The 25184-nt window shown below is 44.9% G+C and overlaps 1 protein-coding gene across 1 annotated transcript; it reads right to left on the minus strand.

The window, feature by feature from the left end:
* Nucleotides 1–626: 626 nt before the first annotated feature.
* Nucleotides 627–23201, minus strand: LOC140207076 (uncharacterized). Its single transcript, XM_072275397.1, has 2 exons — nt 21710–23201; nt 627–4071 (listed from the first exon to the last, which is right to left on the minus strand). The coding sequence occupies exons 1-2, from the start codon at nt 22834–22836 to the stop codon at nt 3090–3092; spliced, it is 2109 nt and encodes a 702-aa protein (XP_072131498.1). The 5' UTR covers nt 22837–23201; the 3' UTR covers nt 627–3089.
* Between the last annotated feature and the right edge of the window lie 1983 nt (nt 23202–25184).

Genomic DNA, 25184 nt, shown 5'->3' on the forward strand with positions numbered 1-25184 from the left:
AACACTGTCCTAATTTTCCTAATCACCTGCATGACAATCCCCCATGACTATTGTAACATTGCCCTTTTGGCACGCACTTTCTATCTCCCATTGTAATGTGTGGACCACATACTCACTACTGTTTGGAGGTCTCTATACAAGTCCCATCAGGGATTTTGTTTTACATTTGCTGTTCCTTAATTCTAGCCACAGATTCTACACCTTGCAACCCTATGCCACCTCTTTCCATTTTATCGAACAGAGCCACACAACCCCACTACCTGCTTGTTCTTTCAAGAAGCATGTAAGTTTCTGGGAAACAAGAGGACCTGCAGATGCTAGAAATCTAGAGAACTACACACAAACTGCTGGAGGAGCTCAGCATGTCAGGCAGCATCTATGGATGGGAATCATCATTTTGGGCCAAGACCCTTCATCGGGACTCTTGATACCCACATACCTGGAATATCAACAAGCAAAGAAAATAGAAGGTAGTGCAAAATAGGGAAAACCTTTGACAAAATTTAGTTCAAGGCCTAAAAAGACCTGCCAAACAGAGCTCAACAGTTAACAAATACAACAAAGACAATAAACACTTTCATCAATATCGACATTGACTTTTTTAATGAAAATATCTTGGTCCCATTTCAATCAGTAAAATTTACAAAGATAAATAAGAACTTTAGAAAAGACTATTTACGCTCAAACCCACTTAGATTAACACTACCTTGGACAGAAGGAGGAAGAGAGATAACACACATGAAAAAAAAAATCACACAACAGTCAGATAAAACTTCTAAGTATATATTTTTTATGAAAAATGAACAGTATGCAATGCTCCATGTGTGTATATGGAATCATGACAGGAAATACAGACCAGAAAACTTAAATGAGAGGCCAACTCAGAAAAATGAATCATCACTATGGAAGAAAACATTAACCAGTGGAATAAGTATGACCCTCCATGGGAGACATCCCAATGATCTGAGCAGACGAGATGGTGACAAGGAAGCATCGAGCACCTGACTGAGAGTTGGAGACATCTTCCTAGAAACAGAGGGGGTCCTTGCAGAAATACAGGACAAGGTGGTTAACAAAAGGAAAAAAAAAATCAAAAGTACATGAAATACAAACAAATAAGGCAGTAATTGCAGAAAATGTTAGCGGAAACCAGACACAATCAAACACATTCCAGGATTCTGCAGCAGTTTAACTCAATCTGATTACTTACAAAGTTACAATCAAGTGGCAAATATCATTCACCAAAATCTTGATTTAAAATACAGACTCATGAATGCCCTCCATCACTTCATAAAGGCACCATAAATTCAAGCCTGATCCAGTTTTAGAATCAAAATCTTACAAATTATATGATAATCAATATATTATTTCAGATAGGACAATCCATAATAACCATCTGGATATAATATTACTGGATAAACAAGCAGGAACAACTTCTTCTATACATAAAACCATTCCCAACACATACATGTTCCTCGACCAGAGGAGCACCTCACCACAGGTATTGGTTGTGTCATCAGTCAGACAAACGAAAGATTTTCCCAGTCAATCAGCTTCCAAATGTTGCTACTGTGTCATTCGTTGCCACGCCCCGCTGATGATTCCCTTCTCTTCATCATACGTTCTTACCCCGACCGTCGTCCAGAGTCCCAAACTCTGCCACGTGCCCACCTCTGATTTCTGACCCTGCTTCGGTGACGTCCAACTGATGGTTTCCCATTCTGCTTTCAGTCTTTAGAGGACAGGGGTGTTTTCTAAGAACCCTTACAAAGCAAGGAAAATGACCCATAATGTGGAAATGAGTCATGATTAAGGACGTTAACTACCAATGTCATTCTTCCTCAGCCCAGAGATTAGAGGGGCGAAGAACATCTCAGACAGAACTGCAGTCAGCTCGACTTCTTCAGTCTGCAGGAAATTCAAGGGAAACCTCTTCACCCACAAAGTGGTGACTGTTTGGAAACGCATCACCACAGGGAGAGCAAGAGGGGAACAACAGGGGAGGATTTAAAAGGACTGTTGTGGAACCGAAACACTGGCAGTGTCCAGCTCGCCTGAGTTGACTCTCTACTGTACACTAGGTGTGTTAAAAATTCAATAAGCACCAGAGACAGAATTTAAAATAGAACTGATTTATTTGTCTCAAATCCAGAAGATTAACCTCCAGTCCCATTAAAGGTGAATATGCAGCAGAAGAAACTCCTCCCATGCCCAGTGACCAGGGTGCAGAACTGGGTGTGGTGAGCAGCAACAATAATTGCAGAGTTCAGCACCAACAGTCACTCTCAAAATTGTATTCAGCAACGGTGATGGACAAATATCCAGCATGCAGCTTATTGAAACTTCCTCCACAGTGTGAACCTGGCAGTGTGTCACAAGTGTAACACACTGCAAGTTTCACTCCTCATGTAATTGCCTCTCTGCCATGTTTCACTGCTGAGGTAATGGTTTCTCTGTAGCAGCAAAGTTTAGGTTACGACTAGAGATAACAGGGTTTTGGAATGCGGGGTTATCCAGTGAGAGAAATGTTGTTCTTTCTTGTGAGTCAGGAAGAGAGATTTTCACAGTCTTTTGCCGGGGAGAGATGAGAAGACGTGAATGGAGAGAGTGGGCCCTTTTTCTTTTTCTTTGTTTTCTTCACTAACCCTATAGTCAAAGTAAGAATTATAAATTTGAATTGTTTAATCACATATTGTGTACTGTTTGTTATTTTGGGGTGCTGATTTTTAACAGGGGACACATCACGCAGCATCCATCCAAATGAGATATCTTAAGTTTTCCCGGGTTGGGGGGCTATCACCCCCTATATTAAGTTGCTAGCCGAAGTGAGATTTACATAAGGTTAGATGACTGAGTGAATCCCTTCCCACAGTCAGAGCAGGTGAACGGCCTCTCCCCAGTATGAACTCAGTCATGCACATTTGGTTGATTTGGCTGAGAGAATCTCTTATCTAATTCTGAGCAGGTGAACAGTCTCTACCCGGTGTGAACTCGCTGGTGTTTCTGTAGGTGGGATGACTGAGTGAACCCCTTCCCACAGTCTGAGCAGACGAAAGGCCTCTCCCCTGTGTGACCTCACTGAGGTACCTTCACTTCAGATGTCGATGTGAATCCCTTCTCACAGTCTGAGCAGAAAAATGCCTCTCTCCAGTGTGAACTCGCTGGTGTACCTTCAGATTAGATGACGAAGTGAATCCCTTCCCACAGTCTGAGCAGCTGAATGGCCACTCTCCGGTGTGAACTGACTGGTGTCTCAGTAGATCAGTTGACAAAGTGAATCTCTTCCCACACACTGAGCAGGTGAATGGCCTCTCGCCAGTGTGAAGTCGCTGATGTACCTTCAGTGGAGATGACGAAGCGAATCTCTTCCCGCAGTCTGAGCAGGTGAATGGCCTCTCTCCAGTATGAACTCGCTGATGTTCCTTCAGTTGAGATGACTGAGTGAATCCCTTCCCACAGTCTGAGCAGGTGAACGGCCTCTCACCAGTGTGAAGTCGCTGATGTACCTTGAGTTGAGATGACCAAGTGAATCCCTTCCCACAATCCGAGCAGGAGAACGGCCACTGTCCAGTGTGAATTCGCTGGTGTACCATTAGGTAAGATGACCGAGTGAATCCCTTCCCACAGTCTGAGCAGGTGAATGGCTTCTCTCTGGTGTGAACTGACTGGTGTTTCAGTAGATCAGATGACATGGTGAATCTCTTCCCACAGTCTGAGCAGGTGAATGGCCGTTCCCCAGTGTGAACTCGTTGATGTACCTTCAGGTGAGATGAGCAAGTGAATCCCTTCCCACAGTCCAAGCAGGTGAATGGCCGCTCCCCAGTGTGAACTCGCTGGTGAGCCATTAGTTCAGATGACTGAGTGAATCCCTTCCCACAGTCTGAGCAGGTGAACGGCCTCTCTCCAGTGTGAACTCGCTGATGAACCTTCAGTTGAGATGACCAAGTGAATCCCTTCCCACAATCTGAGCAGGAGAACGGCCACTGTCCTGTGTGAATTCGCTGGTGTACCATTAGGTAAGATGACCGAGTGAATCCCTTCCCACAGTCTGAGCAGGTGAACGGCTGCTCCCTGGTGTGAACTCGCTGGTGAGCCATTAGGTCAGATGACCGAGTGAATCCTACCCCACAAATTCAGCAGTTGACCAGCCTCCGCCCAGTGAGAACTGACTAGTGTGTCCACAGGTGGGAAGACTGACTGAATCCCTTCTCACACACAGAACAGACTGAATCCATTCCCACTGTCTGAGCAGGAAGGATGATCGAGTGAATCCCTTGCTCCACTTCTTAAATATCTGGACAGAGACAGCAAAACTGGTGTGTTGTATTCTAGATTTCTGTAGACAAATTCCTTGTCATTTTTAACCTGTAAAAAGAGTTACAAAATCCATCAATGGATGTAGGACAACATTTCAGATGAGATCACTTGAGTTGTCAAGGTGTGATCTGACAACACACTGTTACAGTGAACTTCAACCCAAGTTGGAGAGAGAAATCATCTTCTAACTGGGCACAGTGCTGGTATCTGGAATGACCATCAAATTCTCTGATGCTCTTCCTGTCTCTATAAGAATGGGACATTTCTGCCATCTCCAATCTGTGACCTGGCTCAGTTTGACTCGCTCCATTGGTATTATTCCCTGTTCCCACTGAGCTGCATGGGTTCCTGGCCCCACAGTAACTGAAACACTCTCACGCAAATAGCCGGCAGTGCATTCCACGCACCCACCACTCTCTATGTAAAAAACTTACCCCTGACATTCCCTCGGTAGATTTCTTGTCTCTCTTCCCTCCAGGAGAAGATTCAGGAGTTTGAAGACTTGTATGGCCAGGTTTGGGAGCCGCTTCTTTCCAATTATGATAAGACTGCCGAACAGATCCTGACCCGGATCTGGGCCGTACCCTCCAGATATCTGGACCCGCCCCTCGGTTTTTTTGCACTACGTTACTTTCCATTTTTCTATTTTCTATTTATGATTTATAATTTAAATTTTTAATATTTACTAATTTTAATTATATTTAATATTTAATATTTGTAATCCAGGGAGAGTGAAGCGCAGAATCAAATATCGCTGTGATGATTGTACGCTCTAGTACCAATTGTTTGGCAACAATAGAGTATAAAGAAGTATAAAGTATTTCAAAGCACCTTAAAACTCTGCCCCCTTGTCTTAGCCACTTCAGCCCTGGGGTAAAAAAAAGACCTCTGGCTATCTACACTATCAATGCCCCTCATCATCTTATACATCTAAAAAAGATTCTAAACATAAACAAGGAAATTATACATTGCTTTGAGGATTTGTTAGAAGTCTACAAATTTATGAGGGTATAGATAGGGTAAATGCAAGCAGCTTTTTCCACTGAGGTTGGGTGGGGTTACAGACAACCAGAGGTCATGGGTAAGTGGGGAAGTGAAAATTTAAAGGGAACATTTGGTAAAGCTCTTTACTGATGTTTTTAAGAAGATCCAACACTTCTTCTTCCTTAATCTCCACCTTGTCCAGCACACAGGCCTGTTCTATCTTGACCTCACCCTGATCAAGATCCTTTTCAATTGTAAATACTGAAGCAAAGTATTCATTTAGGACCTCCCCAACCTCCCCCACCTCCAGGCACATGTTGTCTTCTTCATCCTTGAGCAGCCCCACCTTCATTCTTGCCATCCTTCTGTTCTTCACATTCGCATAGAACGCCTTGGGGTTCTCCTTAATCCTACATGCCAAGGCCTTCTCATGCCCCCTTCGAGCTCTCCTAAGTCCTTTCTTAAGCTCCTTCCTGGCTACCCTATATTTCTCATAAGCCCGTCCTGCTTCCTGCTTCTTACATCTAACATATGCTTCCTTCTTCCTCTTGACGAGTTGCCTCACGTGTTTCGTCAGCCACGATTCCCTTTTCCTACCATTTTTTCCTTGTCTCAGAGGGACCAAACCTATCCTGAACCCAGCACAAGTGGTCCCTAAACTTCCTCCACATTACTTCTGTGCTTTCACCCTTGAACATCTGTTTCCAATTTACTCTCGCTAGTTCCTGCCTCATCCCTTCATAGTTAGCCCTTCCCCAGTTAAGCACTTTCCCATTTTGTCTGTTTTTATCCTTTTCCATAGCTATGCTGAAGCTAAGGGAGTTGTGGTCACTCTCACTAAAATGCTCCCCCACCAAGAGGTCTGCCACCTGACCAGGTTCATTACCCAGAACTAGATCTAGTATGGCCTCTCCTCTCATCGGCCGGTCCACATACTGTGTCAGGAATCCTTCTTGAATGCACCTGACAAATTCAGTCCCACCTCTCCCCCTTGCAGTCAGGAGGTGCCAGTCAATACGAGGGAAGTTGAAATCACCCAAAACTACAAATCTGCACCATTCTAAACTCTGTCTGCTTATCTGCTCCTCGGTGTCCCGAGGGCTATTTGGGGGCCTATAGACTACTCCCAGCACAGTGATTGATCCCTTCCTATTTCTGACTTCCATCCATACCGACTCAGTGGACACTCCCTCTGCAGCGTCCTCCCTTTCTATAGATGCGATACTATCCCTGACCAGTAATGCTACTCCCCCACCTTTTCTACCTCCCATCCTATTCCTTATAAAACACCTGAACCCCGGTACCTGCATCAGCCAATGCTGCCCTTCCTCCAGCCAGGTTTCAGTAATGGCCACAATGTCATCATTCCATGTACTGATCCATGTTCCAAGTTCATCTCCTTTATGCCTAACACTCCTAGCATTGAAATAGACACACATCAACCACTTTAACTGGCTACATTTGTGTTTTGTCCCCTGCCTGTCCTTCCTCAGCAACTCAGAACACATAGCATCATGCTCTTGTCCTTCTACCCTAATCTCTGCACTCACATTCTGATTCCCACCCTCCTGCCAAACTAGTTTAAACCCTCCCCAACAGCTCTAGCAAACCTGCCATGCCCGGATATTGGTCCCTTTCCAGTTCAGGTGCAGCCCGTCCTTTTTGTACAGGTCAGACCATCCCCAGAAGAGATCCCAATGTCCCAGAAATCTGAACCCCTGCCCCCTGCACCAACTCTTCAGCCACGCATTCAACTGCCATGACTTCCTGTTCCTACTCTCTCTGTCTCGTGGCAGAGGCAGCAATCCTGAGATTACCACCCTTGAGGTCCTGCTCTTTAACTTTTTTCCTAACTCCCTATATTCCTTCTTTAAAACCTCATACCTACTGCTGTCTATGTCATTGGTCCCCACGTGGACCATGACATCTGGCTGCTCACCCTCTCTCCTGAGAATACCGAGAACTCGATCTGAGATATCGTGGACCCTGGCACCAGGGAGGCAACAGACCATCCGGGATTCTCCATCTCTCCCACAGAGTCTCTTACTTGTCCCCCTAACTATCTAATCCCTTATCACTACTGCTCTCCACTTTTCACTCCTTCCTTTCTGAGGTAAGGGTCCAGTCTCAGTGCCAGAGACACGACCACTACAACTTGTCTCTGGTAGGTTGTCCTCATCAACAGTATCCAAACTTAGAGAAGTTCAGTACAGAAACAGGGGCCCACCTAGTCAATGGTGAAAAAATATTCAGGCTGTCTAATGCAACTTCCTGCACTGGGACCTCCTTCCTATCTGTTCTGGCATTCTGACTCCAATCCCCCCTGCAACTTGAGTTTAACTTACACCCTCCCACACCACACACTAGCACTAGCAAGCCTTACCACTAGGATATTGGATCTCTGATAGTTTTAATTCCCTAACTAACAAATCCCCTATCAACCCTTTGACATTCCTCTGCTAGGTAATCCTCCCTAACAGTGTCTAAAGTGGTCCACCTGCTGTTGTGTGGGATGGCCACAGGAGTACTCTGCAATGGCTATTTAACCTCATTCCCCTTCCTGACTCTCACTCAGTTTCTTATGTCCTACATTTCGGTTTAAATCACCTCTCTTCATGCCATATCTATCACCCTCTCCAACTCCTGGATGATATGGAATTCATCCATTTCCAGATCCAGCTCCTTAAAGTGCAGGATTACAAGCTGCAGCTGGATGCACATCTTGTAGGTGAGGGCATCAGGGCCACTGGAGGTCTCCCCACCTTCCCACCAATATCCTCTCTAATTTGTAATGACCAGTGTGCCGAAAAATCTTGCGCTGTGCAATTTTTACCCAGTAACAACAACATGTGCACACTGAATTTTAAATAGAGAGGTATTTATTTTAACAGCTAGCAGAACACTGTTATCCTCCGGGTTTGATCAAGTTCATCTGCACTCTCACACAATCTATGTAGCAGGCCTGTAGAGGGTTATGAAGGATTTTCTCACTCCAGCTTTTGCACACCATCCATATCTGATTTGCTTGCTAAATGACACTTTAAAAAGGCAGATTTCCAAATATCACTCTACTTCCTCCCATTTGCAAATTCTCCAGCAATTTTTGCATCGTCACAATACGCAGGTAACACCAGTTTCTGTATTGTACATAAATATTTCCCCTGAACCCTCCCCCAGGTGACTGGCGGCCAATGAATATGAAGGGAAGGGCAGTAGTCTGTCTCATTGGAGTCTGGCACTTGTTGCCAAGGACAAAGGTGCTTGATATCATTATGTCCTCAGAGAGAATGGGTCAAAACATGTCCCCACGGGTAGAAAGGTCCAGAACAAGAGGAGGTAGAACAACCAACACACACAGAATGCTGGAGGAACTCAGCAGGCCAGACAGCATTATGGAAAACAGTACTAATGCTGAATTCCTCCAGCATTTTGTGTGTGTTGCTTGGATTTTCAATATCTGCAGATTTTATCTTATTTGTGCTTAGGGGTAGAACAAAGATGATTTTCTTAACAGCTGTTGGAAAAGATTTTGTTCCCTTTCTCCGAGTTCCCAATCCTTGCATTTAGACAGCTGGAGCTCAGCTCTGTCTGAGAGATCCATCGGTTCCCATTCCCTCATCAGCCGGAAGCTCCCCGGGCCCACGTACGGATTGTGGGGCTGAGAGAGAGGGAAGAGAGCACGACTGTCCCGGGATTGCGGGCTACGGTATTCGGAGCTCACAGCAATTGTTGCGAATCCGGCAACCGGGGAATATCTCTTACCTGGCGCTGATTTTCCGAGGCCTTTATGTACTGCGCGCATGCGTGATATTCGGGACCATCCGCAACCCTGACGCATGCGCATTCGATCGGCGCTTCAGCGACAGCGACCATTCCTACGCAGAGCTTTCTGGGTAATCACGGTGCCATTAAACATTTCTGCAAACACCGGTTCCATGTTCATATCTCAGTTTTTTTTTGGGGGGGCGGAATTCAGCAGCTCTTTTAATGGAGAAAACAGCTTTCATAAACAATGCACTTAATATCAGCAAACTTTCCGCGTGTTTAATGCCGAAGTAGAATCTTCTTACAAATGCAGATATGAAACACAAGAGATTCTGCTGCTGCTGGAACTGTAGACACATGCACATAAAATGCTGGAGGAACTGTGCAGTTCAGGCAGCAACTAAGCAGAGGAGTACACAGTCTAGGCATACTGAAGGGGCTCGACCTAAACGTTGTCTATTTATTCCTCTCCACATTTGCGGCCCGATCTGTTGATTTCCTACAGTATTCTGCACAGGTTAACCACCTTTTTTTTCAATCGAACAATTTCAAAATGTTTCTGATCTTTCATTTGTGGCCACATCCTGGTGGTCTGATTCCTCTCCCTTCTCCTCCTTGTAAATTCTAGGCCCCATTTCCTTTCTGGCGCCCCAAAGCCCTGATTCAGGGTGGTAACTCTTTGGTTTCTGCCTCTGCTCCATCGAAGATTCACTCGCTAGTCTGCTGTCAGACTTTAGAGGCGCATTGCAACAACCCAGCTGTCTGAGGCACAGACCTTTGAAATGAGTGAAAATGACAGAAAACTTTGAAAAGAGCAGGGAAGAAGGAGCTTAACCACCTTAGTCCAGAGCCCTGAAGAACATCAAAACCACAGTGAGCTCATCGTGTTATTCAGCCTGGAGAGAAGCATGCAGGAAATTCAGAAGCATGCAGGTGTATAGGATGATGAGAGGCATTGGTCGTGTGGATAGCCAGAGGCTTTTTTTCCAAGGCTGAAACGGCTAACACGAGGGGGCATAGGTTTAAGCTGCCTAGAAGAAGGTGCAGAGAAGGTGGAAGAGCTAAGCTTCATAAACAAAGTGTGGTGTGTGTGTGTGTGTGGAATGCACTGCCAGCGACGGTGGTAGAGGTGGATACAATCGGGTCTTTTAAGAGACTCTTAGATAGGTACATGGAGATTAGGAAAATAGAGGGTTATGCAGTAGGGTAATTCTAGACAGTTTCTAGAGTAAGTTACATGGTCGGCACAACATTGTGGGCCAAAGGGTCTGTAATGTGCTGTAGATTTCTATGATTCTATGAAATTGAAGGGAACTCTCCTATCTCAAGGAGTGGTGACTAGTTACAACCTGTTATCACAAGGAGAGTGAGAGGGGAACGGCAGGGATAGATTTTGATATACTGATATGGAACAGAAACATGGGCAGGGACCAGATGGGCCGAGTGGCCTCTCTAGTGCACATTGTGAGTGTGGTAGAGACAGTAAGTACCTGAGACACGGGATTTGATATAGAACTGATTTATCTTTCACAGATCCGCAATATTAAACACCAGACTACTTTAAGGCTAAAGTCAGCAGAACAGACTCCTCCAATGCTCAGTGACCAGGGTTCAGTCCTGGGTGCGATGAGCAGCCGCAAGAACTGCAGAATCTGACAGTAACAGTCCCTCATGAACCTGCAGCTGCCTTCAGTCACCGTGATGGTTGAATATTTAACACAGAGCCATTCATTTGAGAATTCAGCCTTTTCTATGTTTCTGAGCTTCTCATAAATGTGTACAGTTTTGTTAAGCCTTGCTCCAGAATTTCCACACAATTAAAAGAGCTTATTACATTTTTTTTATTTTTATTTTTGCACCACTTATGTAATTTAACTATTTAATCTGTATATTATTGTAATTCATAGTTGTTAAAATCTATTGTTAAGAATTAGGTTCTACTGCTGCCGCAGAGACCACAGATTTCATGAGATATGCCGGTGCTATTAAACCTGATTCTGAAAATTGGTATGCGAGACCCACCACCGGTCACCTGATCCCAGTTACCGCAGATCGTAATGCGAGATTGAAGCCTTTTCTATTTATCTGCATTCCTCAGAAATGGCAATAGTTCAGTTAAGTTTCCTTCTGAGGTTCCAAAGCAGAAGCTCAGTCTGTCTAATATTTCCACAAAATTAAAATGGGGAATTTGTTTATTTTTATCACGTACTGAGCTACAGTGAAAATCTTGCCTGACGTACCATCCACACAGATCAATACATTACTACAGTACATTGAGCTGATATACGACAAAACAATAACTGTAACAAAGCATTATGGCTGCAGAGAAAGTGCAGTGCAGAGACATATGGTGTAGGGTCACGTCGAGTTACATTGTGAGGTCGAGTCCATTTTATCGAACTAGAGACCATTCATTCGGCTTATAACCGCAGACAGGAAGCCGTCCTTGAGCCTGGTGGTACGGGCTTTAAGGCTTTTGTATCTCTTCCCCGATGGGGGAGCGGGTTTGCAGCAAGAATGTCCGGGTTGTGAGGATCTTTGAGTACATGGCCTGCTTTTCCGAGACAGGGGAAGTGTAGGAAGAGTCCTTGGAGGGGAGGCTTGTTTCTCTGATGTTCTCTGCTCTCCAAAGTTCTCTGCAGTTCCTTACGGTCATGGGCAGAGCAGTAGCCATACGAAGGCGTGAAGTATCGACAAGAAGCTCAGAGACCTCGGCCTTCACCCTGCCTTGTGTAGCTGGATCCTGGACTTCCTGTCAGATCGCCGGCAGGTGGTAAGAGTGGGCTCCCTCACTTCTGTCTCTCTCACCCTCAGGACACATACCCCACAGGGTTGTCTCCTTGGTCCCCTCCTTTACTCTCTGTATTCCCATGATTTGTGTCGCCACCCACAGATCCAATCTGCTAATTAAATTTGCTTACGACACGACATTGATTGGCCTAATCTCAAATAATAACGAGGCAGCCTACAGAGAAGAAGTCATCGCCCCGACACAGTGGTGTCAAGAAAACAACCTCTCCCTCATGGTGACAAAAACAAAGGAGCTGTTTGTGGACTACAGGAGGAAAGGAGACAGGGACCAATTTCAACATTTCCAAGTCTGTTATTGACACAAAATGCACATTTTAATATTGATCACGACACAATGTATTGTATATATTGTTAATGACATAAAACGTATTTATAGATTGTTACTGACAGATAATCGTATAATTTGTGCTCCGTGTGTTATCTGAATGTATTTGCCTGTGATGCTGCCACAAGTCAGTGTTTCTCTGTACCTGCACCTTCCCGTACTTGTGCACTTGGCAATAAATTCAACAGGACCTGAGAAATCTCCGTGAGTTTTGATTAGTGATGATCATCTTGGCAGCTTGGTAGGTCGAATGTATGAGACAGTACACTGTTAAATGCAAAACCCTGAACAGTGTTGATGATCAGAGGGATCTTAGACTCCAAGTTCAATGCTCCCTGAAAGAGACTGCACAGATTGATCGGGTGGTTAAGAAGGCAAATGGCGTGGTTGTCTTTATTAGTTGAAGCACTGAGCTGAAAAGTCGGGGGGGGGGGGAGAGAGAGAGAGAGAGAGAGAGAGAGAGAAGAAAGAGAAAACGAACCCAGACAGAATATAAGGTGCTGATCCTGGACCCTGAGCGTGGCCACATCTTGGCACAAGAGGAGACGATGGGTTGACACGTCGGAATGGAAATGGGAATGAAATGTTTGGACACGGGAAGTCCCGCTCGGGACGGATAGTTCAAAGGTTAATTTATTATCAAAGCAGGTATCCATAAACAACTCTGAGTTTTTTTTCTCCTCCAGAGAGTCACGAAAGAAAGAAAGAAAAAGGCTTTCAGAGCGAAAAAAAATCGGACTCCCACCCCACCCCCGTATAAAAAGGAATGGCATCCCGATCATCAACCCCCAAAACCCACCCCTCCCACAAACGGGAACAATAACATCGAATCTGGGTGAACTTTAATGACCAATAAATATAATTCCTCTCTTTGATCACTGTCTGAATGATCCCCTGACTCTGAGAGGAAGGGGTGTCTATGGTCCACATTGTCAGGGTGTTGAGTTTACCAGGAGACAAAGACTGCAGGGACGGGAGGTTTTCTGGTCACTAATACACTGTGTGTGGACCCCGCTGGCAATTCTGGTGTTGTGACCCGAATCGAGACAAACACCACGCTGCCCACTCCACCAACAACACGGCACAGCCGGACACATAACAGGGGACTTTACATCTCACAACACTGGATTCAGTGATGAAACCCGTGATTAATGTTGTTGTCCCTCTGAAATCATAAGAAACGTCCATTAAGGTGTTTTTAAATACGTCCACGCTCACGCGCCTGACGTCACACATGGTTTCCCATCGCGCGTACCTGACGTCACACACGCGCTGCTGCGCTCGCGCTGAAACAGTTTAACGGCTGAGCTACCGACCACGAGACCCCTCCACCCCTCACCTCCGCTGCGCTGTAGTCATTGGCCTGAGGCGATGTCAATCATTGTTTCCGCCCAATAGCGGAGGTGGACCAGCCGAGAGGGCGTTACCCCGCTGACATCTCAAGAGGAACAAATCCCAAAGTAAATGTCCGCTTTCTGATTTATTTCCATTTCCCTCCGAGGGAAGTTGGGGCGTTTGTGAAGCGTCTCCTGCGGCCGGAGTCTGATGTATCGCTGAGAGGTAGGAGGAGACCGCTCGGCCCGTCGGTTTGATGCCGGTTCCCTGGGGAGGGAGAGGATGAAGACGGTGAGAGAGGGGGCGGACAGGATGTTTGTCCCGGTGGGGACAGGAGGGGCTCATCTGTGGAAATGTCTGAGCCCACGGTGGTGGCGATTCACCACATTGGGGGCAAACACCGGCAGACTGTTGCCCTGCAAGCGGGGCCGATGGTCCGGGAAAAGTGGGGATGGGAGAGGTGTTTGGGTGCCCGGGGTCTTATTGAACGACAGGACGGTGTGGAGGGGCCGAGTGGTCTTCCTGCTCTCTGTGTGTTCAAATACAAGGAATAACCAGACCCTCCCCGGGCCTGCAGGATGTCCCAGTCGGTGTTGTAGGGACCGGTGCTTTGAACCCAGTTTTCCCAGACTGTGTCAACAATTTGGCTGAGAGACCAAATCCAACATTTCCAAATCTGTTACTGACACAAAATGTGTGTTCATAGAAACATAAAAATCTACAACACAATTCAGACCCTTCAGCCCACAAAGCTGTGCCGAACATGTCCTTACCTTAAAATTACCTAGGGTTACCCATAGCCCTCTATCTCTCTAAGCTCCATGTACCTATCCAAAAGTCTCTTAAAAGACCCTTTCGTATCTGCCTCCACCACCATTGCCGGCAGCCCATTCCACCCACTCACCATCCTCTGAGTAAAATACTTACTCCTGACAATCTCCTCTGTCCCTACTCCCCAGCACCTTAAACCTGTGTACTCTTGTGGCAGCCATTTCAGCCCTGGGAAAAAGCCTCTGACTATCCACACGATCAATGCCTCTCATCATCTTGTACACCCCTATCAGGTCACCTCTCATCCTCCAGCTTGAACTCCACCTGTCACTTCACAGCCAAGTTTTACATCCTATCAAAGTCCCACTGTAACCTCTCCTCCATCGCTCCAAGGAGAAAAGGCCGAGTTCACTCAACCTATTCTCATAGAGCATGCTCCCCAATCCAGGCAACATCCTTGTAAATCTCCTCTGCACCCTTTCTATGGTTTCCACATCCTTCCTGTTGTCAGGCAACCAGAACTGAGCACAGTACTCCAAGTGGGGTCTGACCGGGGTCCTATATAGCTGCAACATTACCTCTCAGCTCCTAAATTCAATTCCACGATTGATAAAGGCCAATGCACCATATGTCTTTTTAAACACAGAGTCAACATGCGTAGCAGTTTTGAGTGTCCTATAGATTCGGACCCCAAGGTCGCTCTGATCCTCGACACTGCCAAGAGTCTTGCCATTAATACTATATTCTGCTATCATATTTGACCTACCAAAATGAGCCACTTCACACTTATCTGGGGTTAACTCCATCTGCCACTTCTCAGCCCGGTTATGCATCCTATCAATGTCCCGATGTAACCTCTGACAGGCCTCCACACTATTCACAACAACCCCAACCTTTTTTGTCATAAGCAAATTTACTAACTTCCTCATCCAGGTCATTTATAAAAAGAATAGGGGTCCCAGAACAGATCCCTGAGGCACACCATTGGTCACCGACCTCCATGCAGAATATGACCCATCTACAACCACTCTTTGCCTTCTGTGGGAGAGCCAGTTCTGGATCCACAAAACAATGTCGCCTTGGATCGCATGCCTCCTTACTTTCTCAGTGAGCCTTTCATGGGGTACCTTGTTAAAGATCATCTGAAAATCCAGGCAAACAACATCCACTGCCTCTGCTTTATCTATCCTACCTGCTATTTCCCAAAGAATTCCAAGTGATTTGTCAGACATAATTTCCTCTAAAGGATTCCTGCTGACCTTGGCCTACTTCATCAGGCGTCCCCAATTACAGTACCCAAAAAACTCACCCATAATACACTCCATCATCTTCCTGACCACTGAGGTCAGACTAACTGTCCTATAATTTTCTTTCTTCTGCCTCCCTCTCATTTGTACTTATTAGTCCACCAGAACCATTCCAAAATCTGGTGATTGGTGATAGATCATTACTCATTACTTTAAGAGAAAACTAAGGGGGAAATTATTTGTTCAGAGATGGGGAGAGTGTGCAACGAGCTGCCAGAGCAAGTGGCAGGGATGATTTCAACCTTTAAGAGAAGTTTGCTTTGGTCCATGGATGAGAAGGATATGGAGGGCCATGGTCCAGATGGAACTTGTTGTAACTCGGCAGATTAATGCTTTGGCACAGACTAGATTGGCCGAATGGCATTTTCCTGTGTTGTGGTGTTCTCTGACTCTAATGCTTTCACAATCTCTTCAGCTACCTCTTTCTGAACCCTGAGGTGTTCACGTTCTGGTCCAGGAATCTTATCTACTTTCAGGCCTTTCAGCTCCAAAATGCGTTCTCTCCTTGGTAAAAAGCATGTATCCTCACTTCTGCCCCAGATACTCCCGAATGGCTGGCATTTATGTAATAAATTTAATGACACAATTGTAGTGTGTGACTTCAATCTGCAGGACACTTGAGAAAGTCAGATCGCAAGAGAGGGAATGTATTGAATTCCTATGAAAGGGCTTTTTAGAGCTGCTGATGGTTGAGCCTACTCGGAGAACTACAATCTTTGATTGGGTGTCGTGTAATAACCCAGATCATATTAGGAAGGTTAATGTAAAGGAACCATTAGAAGGCAGGGACAATAATATGATTCAATTCCTACTGCAACTTCTGAGGGGGAAGCATAGGTCACATGCATGGTATCGCAATGGAATAAAGGGAATTACACAGGCATGAGAGAGGTGATTCTCCAGGTGGATTGGAGAAGGATACTCGTGGGGATGATACCAGAGCAGAAATGGCTGATGTTTCTGAGAATAGTTCATAATGTACAGGACAGATATGTCCCGACGAAGTAGCTCTCAAACAGCGGGGCTAGGCTACCGTGGCTGACAAAGGATGTTAAGGACTGTATAAAAGTGAAGGAAAGTGCATATAAGGTAGCAAAAGTGAGTAGGAAGATAGATAATTGGGTAGCTTTTAAAATCCAAAACAGGCAACGAAAAATAGATAAGAATGCTAAAGGTAAAATAAGAGGGCAAACTAGACAATAATATAAACCATTATAAAAATGCGAAAGGGAGGCGAGAGTTGACATTGGTCCGCTGGAAAATGATGCTCATGAGGTAGTAATGGGGAAGAGATGGTAGATGAACTTGATAGGGACTTTGCATCGTCTTCTCTGTGGAAGACACTAGCAGTGTGCCAGTGATCCGTGAGTGTCAGGGAGCAGGAGTGCGTGCCAATGATATTACAAAGGAAAATGTGCTAGACAAACTCAGGTTCTTAACATGGATAAGTCACCTGGACCAGATGGACTACATCCCAGAGTCCTGATAGAGGTTGCTGAGGAGATAACAGATGCATTGGTCATGACCTGTCAAGAATCAGTTGATTCTGGCATGGTCCCAGAGGTGAGGAAGATTGCAAATGTCAATCCACTCTTTGAGAAGGGAGAAAGGCAAAAGAAAGCAATGTATAGTCCTGTTAGCCTAACGTCAGTGGCTGGGGAAGGGTTGGAGTCTATTTTAACAGATAAGGTTTTGGGGTACTAGGAGACTTATGATGAAATAAGTCAAAGCCAGCATAGCTTCTGTACAGGGAAATATTGCCTGGTCAGTCAGGGCAGTACAGGATATGCCGAGGAGGCAGATGCATGGGGTTGAGTGAGAACCGGGATCAGCCATGGTAGAACGGTGGAGCAGACTTGATGGGGCTGAATGGCCTAATTCTGCTCCTATGACTTATGGTCTGATACTGCTGGTGTCTTACACAGTGAAGATTGACACAGAATACTTATTACATTCGGCCGCTATTTCTTTGCTTTATTAATAACTCGCCAGCATCACCTTCCAGCTGTACAATATCCATACTTGCCTCTCTTTTACTCTTTATATATCTGAAAAAGAAATTTTTATACTTGATATTATTGGCTCACTTATCTTAATTTTTCATCTTGTCTCTCCTGTGTGTCTTTTTTTGTTGTCTCCTGTTGGTTATGTAAAAGTTTCCAATCCTCTAACTTCCCAATATGTTCTTGCTATATTATATGACCCCACTTTTGCTTTTATTATCAAAAACAGGAGAAAATCTGTGGATGCTGGAAATCCAAGCAACACATACACAAAATGCAGGAGGAACCTCGAAGGCCAGACAGCATATATGGGAAATAGTAAACAGATGATGTTTCGGGCCGAGACCCTTTATCAGGACTGGGGGAAAAAAAAAGATGAGATGTCAGAGGAAGAAGTGTGGGGGTGAGAGGGGTGGAAGAAGTTGGAGGAGATAGGTGAAACTGGGAGAGGGGGAATAGTGAAGGGAAAAACTTTCTAGGATATCATTTCCTTAACGATTCTCGAAAGATCATTGCCAATGACTCTACATCTCTTCAGCCAACTCTTTCAGATCTCTGGGGTGTACACCATCTGGTCCAGGTGACCTACTTACCTTCACACCATCTCTGTTTCCCAAGAACCTTCTCCTGAGTAACGTAACTTTACACATTCTGACAACTGACATCTGGGACTTCCATATTCCTGCCAGTGTCTTCGACAGATAAGAGTGATGTACAATACTTATTCAGTTCCGCTACCATCACCTTGCACCCCTACCCCATTACTGCCTCACCAGCATCATTTTTCAGTGGTCCAATATCCACTTCCACCTCTCTTGTACACTATATGTACCTGAAGAAAAATTTGGTATCCTCTTTAATATTACTGCCTAGCTCACCTATGTATTCCATCTTCCCCTTCTTATTTATTTTAGTTGCATTCTGTTGGTTTTTAAAAGCTTCCCAATCCTCTAACTTCCTGGTAATTTTTGCTCCATGCCCTCTCTTTGGTTTATATGTTGTCTTTGATTTCTCTTATCAGTCACGGTTTTGTCACCTTACTTTTAGAATACTACTTCCTCTTTGTGATTTATATATCCTGTGCCTTTCAAATTGCTTCCAGAAATTCCAACTATTGCTGCTCTATTTTCATCCTTCCCGTGTTCTTTTCAAATCAACTTTGATCTTTTCTTCTCTCCTGCCTCTCTAATTCTCCTTATTGGATATCTGACATTAGCTTCTCCTTCTCGAAGGTCAGGGTGAATTTGATCAGATTAAGATCACTTGCCCCTAAGATTTCTTTGAACTGAAGTGACCTAATTAAATCTGGTTCATTACAACACCCAATCCAGAATAGCTGATCCCCAAGTGGTCTCAATCACGAGCTGCTCTAAAAAAGCATCTTGTGTGCATTCTAGGAATTCCTCCTCTTGAGATCAGCACTATCCTAATTTTCCTAATCACCTGCATGACAATCCCCCATGACTATTGTAACATTGCCCTTTTGGCACGCACTTTCTATCTCCCATTGTAATGTGTGGATCACATACTCACTACTGTTTGGAGGTCTCTATACAATTCCCATCAGGGATTTTTTTTACATTTGCTGTTCCTTAATTCTACCCACAGGTTCTCCACCTTCCAACCCTATGCCACCTCTTTCTAATAATTTTATTTAATATTTTACAAACACAGCCACAGAAAGCCACTACCAGCTTGTTCTTTCAAGAAGCATGTAAGTTCCTGGGAAACAAGAGGACCTGCAGATGCTAGAAATCTAGAGAACCACACACAAAGTGCTGGAGGAGCTCAGCATGTCAGGCAGCATCTATGGATGGGAATCATCAGTTCGGGCCAAGATCCTTTATCGGAACTCTTGATATCCATGTATCTGGAATATCAACAAGCAAGGAAAATAGAAAGTAGTGCAAAATAGGGAAAATCTTTGACAAAATTTAGTTCAAGGCTTAAAAAACCTGCCAAACAGAGTTCAAAGTTAACAAATACAACAAAGGCAATAAACACTTGTATCAATACCGACATTGACTTTTTTATATAAAAATATCTTTGTCCCATTTCAATCAGTAAAATTTACAAAGATAAATAACTCTAGAAAACTTTAGAAAAGACTATTTACACTCAAACACACTTAGATGAACACTACCTTGGACAGAATAAGGTAGAGAAATAACACACTTGAAAAAAAATCACACAACAGAAAGTATATATTTTCATCAAAAATGAACAGAATTCAGCACTCCACGTGTGTCTATGCAATCATGATAAGAAATACAGACCAGAAAACTTAAATGAGAGGCCAACTCAGAAAAATGAATCACCACTGTCAAGGAAAACATTAACCAGTGGAATGAGTATGACCCTCCATGGGAGGCATCTCAACGATCTGAGCAGATGAGATGGTGACAAAGAAGCATCGAGCACCTGACTGAGAGTTGGATTCCTCTTCCCAGAAACAGTGGGGTTCCTTTCAGAAATACAGGACAAGGCGGTTAACAAAAGGGAAAAAAAATGAAAATACATGAAATACAAACAAACAAGGCAGCAAGTGCAGAAAATGCCAAGAGAAACCAGACACAATCCAACACATTCCAGGATCCTGCATCAGTTTAACTCAATCTGATTACTTACAAAGGTACAATCAAGTGGCAAATATCATTCACCAAAATCTTGCTTTAAAATACAAACTCATGAATGCCCTCCATCAATCCATAAAGGCACCATAAATTCAAGCCTGATCCAGTTTTAGTCAAAATCTAACAAATTATATGATAATCAGTACATTATTTCAGATAGGACAATCCATAATAGCTATCCGGATATAATATTACAGGATAAACAAGCAGGAACAACTTCCTCAATAGATATAACCATCCCAACACACACATTTTCCTTGATCAATGGAGCACTTCACCACGGGTATTGTTTGGGTCATCAGTCAGACAACCAAGATATTTTCTCAGTCAGTCAGCTTCCAAATGTTGCTACTCTGTTCTTTGCTGCCACGCCCCGTTGCTGATTCCCTTCTCCTCATCATACGTTCTTACCCTGAACATCGTCTAGAGCCCCAAACTCAGCCCTGTCCATACTTGCCTCTGGTTTCTGACCTTGCTTCGTTGAACATCCAACTGATGGTTTCCCATTCTGCTTTCAGTCTTTAGAGGACAGGGGTGTTTTCTAACAACCCTTTAGAAGCAGGGAAAATGACCCAAAATGTGGAAATGAGCCATCAATAAGGTTAACTACCAATGTTATTCTTCCTCAGCCGAGAGATTAGAGGGGCAAAGAACATCTCAGACAGAACTGCAGTCAGCTCGATTTCGTCAGTCTGCAGAAAATTCAAGAGGAACCTCTTCACCCACAGAGTGGTGACTGTTTGGAACCCATCACCACAGGGAGAGCGAGAGGTGAACAACAGGGGAGGATTTAAAGGGACTGTGGTGGAACAGAATCACTGGCAGGGTCCAGCCGGCCTGAGTTGCCTCTTTACTCTATATTAGGTGTGTTATAAATTCACTAAGTACTGGAGACAGACTTCAAAATAGAACTGATTTATTTGTCTCAGATCCAGAATATTAAACTCCAGTCCCATTAAAGGTGAATGTGCAGCAGAAGAAACTCCTCCCATGCCCAGTGACCAGGGTGCAGAACTGGGTGTGGTGACCAGCAGCAATAATTGCAGAGTTCAGCACCGACAGTCACTCTCAAAATTGCATTGAGAAACAATGATGGACAAATATCCAGCATGAAGCTTATTGAAACTTTATCCCCAGTGTGAACCCGGTGATGTGTTACAAGGTTAGGTTACTGAGTGAATCCCTTCTCACATTTACAGCAGGTGAGTGGCCTCTCCCCAGTGTGAACTCAATGATGCACATTTGATGGAGATGGCTGAGAGAATCTCTTCCCAATCTCTGAGCAGGTGTATGGCCTCTACCCAGTGTGAACTCGCTGGTGTCTCTGTAGGCAGGATGATTGCAGAAATGCTTTCCCACATTCATAGCAGGGGAACAGCCTCTCCCGTATGAACTGACTGGTGTGCCAGTAGTTGGGATGACCAAGTGAATCTCTTCCCACATTCTGAGCAGGTGAACGGCTTCTCCCCTGTGTGAACTCGCTGATGACTCTCTAGGCTGGATGACCGAGTGAATCCCTTCCCACATTCTGAGCAGGTGAACGGCTTCTCCCCAGTGTGAACTCGCTGATGTCTGTGTAGGGTGAATGAATGAGTGAATCCCATCCCACATTCTGAGCAGGTGAATGGCTTCTCCCCAGTGTGAACTCGCTGATGACTCTCTAGGTTGGATGACCGAGTGAATCTCTTCCCACAGACTGAGCAGCTGAACGGCCTCTCCCCTGTGTGAACTGACTGGTGTCTCTGTAAAGTGGAGGACTGAGTGAACCTCCTCCCACAGTCTGAGCAGCTGAACGGCCTCTCTCCAGTGTGAACTCTCTGGTGTGCCAGTAGGTCGGGTGACCGAGTGAATCCCTTCCCACAGTCTGAGCAGGTGAACGGCCTCTCTGCAGTGCGAACTCGCTGGTGTACCAGTAGGTCGGGTGACCGACTGAATCCCTTTCCACAGTCTGAGCAGGTGAACAGCCTCTCTCCAGTGTGAACTCGCTGATGTGCCTTCAGATTAGATGAGCAAATGAATCCCTTCTCGCAGTCTGAACAGGTGAATGGTCTCTCTCCAGTGTGAACTGACTGGTGTGCCAGTAGCTTGGATGACCGAGAGAATCCCTTCCCACAGTCTGAGCAGGTGAATGGCCTCTCTCCAGTGTGAACTCGCTGATGTACCTTCAGTTTAGATAAACAAGTGAATCCCTTCCCGCAGTCTGAGCAGGTGAATGGCCATTCCCCGGTGTGAACTCTCTGATGTTCCTTCAGTTTAGATGACTGAGTGAATCCCATCCCACAGTCTGAGCAGGTGAATGGCCTCTCCCCAGTGTGAACTCGCTGGTGCACCAGTAGGTCAGATGACCGAGTGAACCCCTTCCCGCAGTCTGAGCAGGTGAATGGCTTCTCCCTGATGTGAACCCGCTGGTGCACTATTAAATTGGATGACTGAGTGAATCCCTTCCCACAGTTCAAGCAGATGAATGGCCTCTCCCCAGTGTGAACTGACTTGTGTACCAGTAGGGTGGATGACTGATGGAATCCCTTCCCACAGTCTGAGCAGGTGAACGGTCTCTCCCTGGTGTGAACTCGCTGATCAGCCATTAGGTCAGCTGATTGAGTGAATCCTTCCCCACAAATTCAGCAGATGACCAGCCTCTGCCCAGTCTGAACTGACTGGTGTGTCCACAGGTGGGAAGACCGACTGAATCCCTTCTCACCCACAGAACAGGTGAATGGCCTTGTCCCAGTGTGAACTTGCTGAAGTACCTTCAGTTGAGATGACCGAGTGAATCTATTCCTGCTGTCTGAGCAGATGAACAGCCTCTCCCGAGTGTAAAATGACTGGCATGCCAGTCGGTCAGATGATCGAGTGAATCCCTGCCCAGTCTGAGTAGGAAGGACGATCGAGAGAAGCCCTTGCTCCAATTCTTAAATATCTGGACAGTGTCAGAAAATCTGGCGTGTTGTGTTCGAGATTCCTGTAGATAAATTCCTTGTCGTTTTTAACCTGTGAAAACATTTACAAAATCCATCAATGGCTGAAGGACAACATTTCAGATGAGATCACTTTAGTCAGCAAGCTGTGATCTGACATCACACTGTTATAGTGAGGTTCAACCCAAGTTGGAGAGAGAATTCATCTTCGAACTGGCACAGTGCTGGTATCTAGGATTAAATGTTAACTGGAATCAATCTCTCCGACGCTTTTCCTGTCTCTATAAGAATGGGGCATTTCTGCCATCTCCAATCTGTGACTTGCCTCAGTTTGAGTCTCTCCATTGGTATTATTCCCTCTTCCCACTGAGCTACATAGGTCTCTGGCCCCACAGTAACTGAAACACTCTCACACAAATAGCCTTTGTTGACCTGCAGCTAGGATTTTCTTTTATGTACTGTTAGATTGAAGTGCCACAGTTTTAACACCATATAAAAATTTGCTGCTGAGATGAACGGTCGGTCTGATAAAAGGAATTAGAGTGAATTAAGGATTCTATTTAAGGTTCTTGTCACAGTCATAGAAAAGTACAACACAGAACAAGACCCTTCAGCCCATCTAGGTTGTGCTAACTATTTGAACTTTCTACTCCTATATCCCTACTATCCAGGTACTGACACAAACCTCTTAAATGTTGAAATTGACGTCACATTCACCACTTGTGCTGTCTGCTCATTCCACACCCGGATGACCGTCTGTGTGAAGAAGTTTCTCGTCATGTTCCCCTTAACATTCCATCTTTCACACTTAACTCATGACCTCGTGTTGTTGTCCCACCCCATCTCAGTGGAGAAGGCCAGCTTGCATTTACCCTATCTTTACCCCTCATAATTGTGGTACACCTCCATCAAATCTCCCCTCAATCTCTTACATTCCAAGGAATAAACACCTAACCTGTTCAAGCTTTCCTTATAACCCACGTCCTCCAGACCTGGCAACATCCTTATGAATTTTCCCTGAACTCTTTCAACCTCTTTTTCATCTTTCCTGTAGGTAGGTGACCAAAACTGTACACGATACTCCAAATTAGGCCTCACCAATGTCTTGTACAATGTCAACATAACATCCAGTACTTTGGCTTATGAAGGCCAATGTGCCAAAATCTTTCTCTCCATCCCTATCTAACTGGGGTACCACTTTCAGTGAATTATGGACCTGTAGTCCCAGATCCCTTGCTTCTACAGCACTCCTCAGTGCCCGACCAGTCACTGTGTAAGACCTTGTTCCTACCAACATGCAACACTTCACACTTGTCTGCATTAAATTCCATTTTCTGTTTCTCAAACTATTTTCCCAGCTGGTCCAGATCACACTGCAAGCCATGATAGTCTTCCTCTCTGTCCACTACACCCCAATCTTGGTGTCATCCACAAATTTGCTGATCCAGTTAACCACACTGTCATCCAGATTACTGACATAGATGACAAACAACAACAGATCCAGCACCGATCCCTGTGGCACACCACTAGTCACAGGCCTCCAGTCACAGAGGCAACCACCTGCTACCACAACTTTGGCTTCTCCCAAAGCCAATGTCTCATCCAATTTACCATCTCATCTTGAATGCTGAGTGACTGAACCTTCTTGACCAACCTCCCATATGTGACTTTGTCAAGTGCCTTGCTAAAATCCATGTAGACAACATCCACTGCATTGCCTTCATCCACTTTCCCGATAACTTCCTCGAGAGACTCTATAAGATTCGTTAGACATGACCTACCATGCACAAAGCCATGCTGCCTATCCTTAATCAGTCCACATGTATCCAAATATATATTGATTTCCTGCACATACTTTCTAATAACTTCCTCACAACTGATGTCAAGCTCACCAATGTAGAATTTCCTATTTATTTTTAGAGCCTTTCTTGAATAGCAGAACAACATTGGCTGTCCTCCAATCCCCCAGTGTCTCACCTGTCACTAAGGACGATTTAAGTATCTCTGCTTGGGCC

Source organism: Mobula birostris, chromosome 13 (genome assembly GCF_030028105.1).
Source record: "Mobula birostris isolate sMobBir1 chromosome 13, sMobBir1.hap1, whole genome shotgun sequence".
NCBI lineage: Eukaryota > Metazoa > Chordata > Chondrichthyes > Myliobatiformes > Myliobatidae > Mobula > Mobula birostris.

Excerpts from the sequence above, each read along its gene's own strand:
- LOC140207076 (XM_072275397.1), bottom strand. The coding sequence starts at position 22,836 with ATGGCTGATCAGCGAGTTCACACCAGGGAGAGACCGTTCACCTGCTCA. Across the intron at positions 4,072-21,709 it reads GTTCACACAGGGGAGAAGCC|GGAGCAGCCGTTCACCTGCT; the intron begins GTTCACCTGCTC and ends AGTTCACACCAG.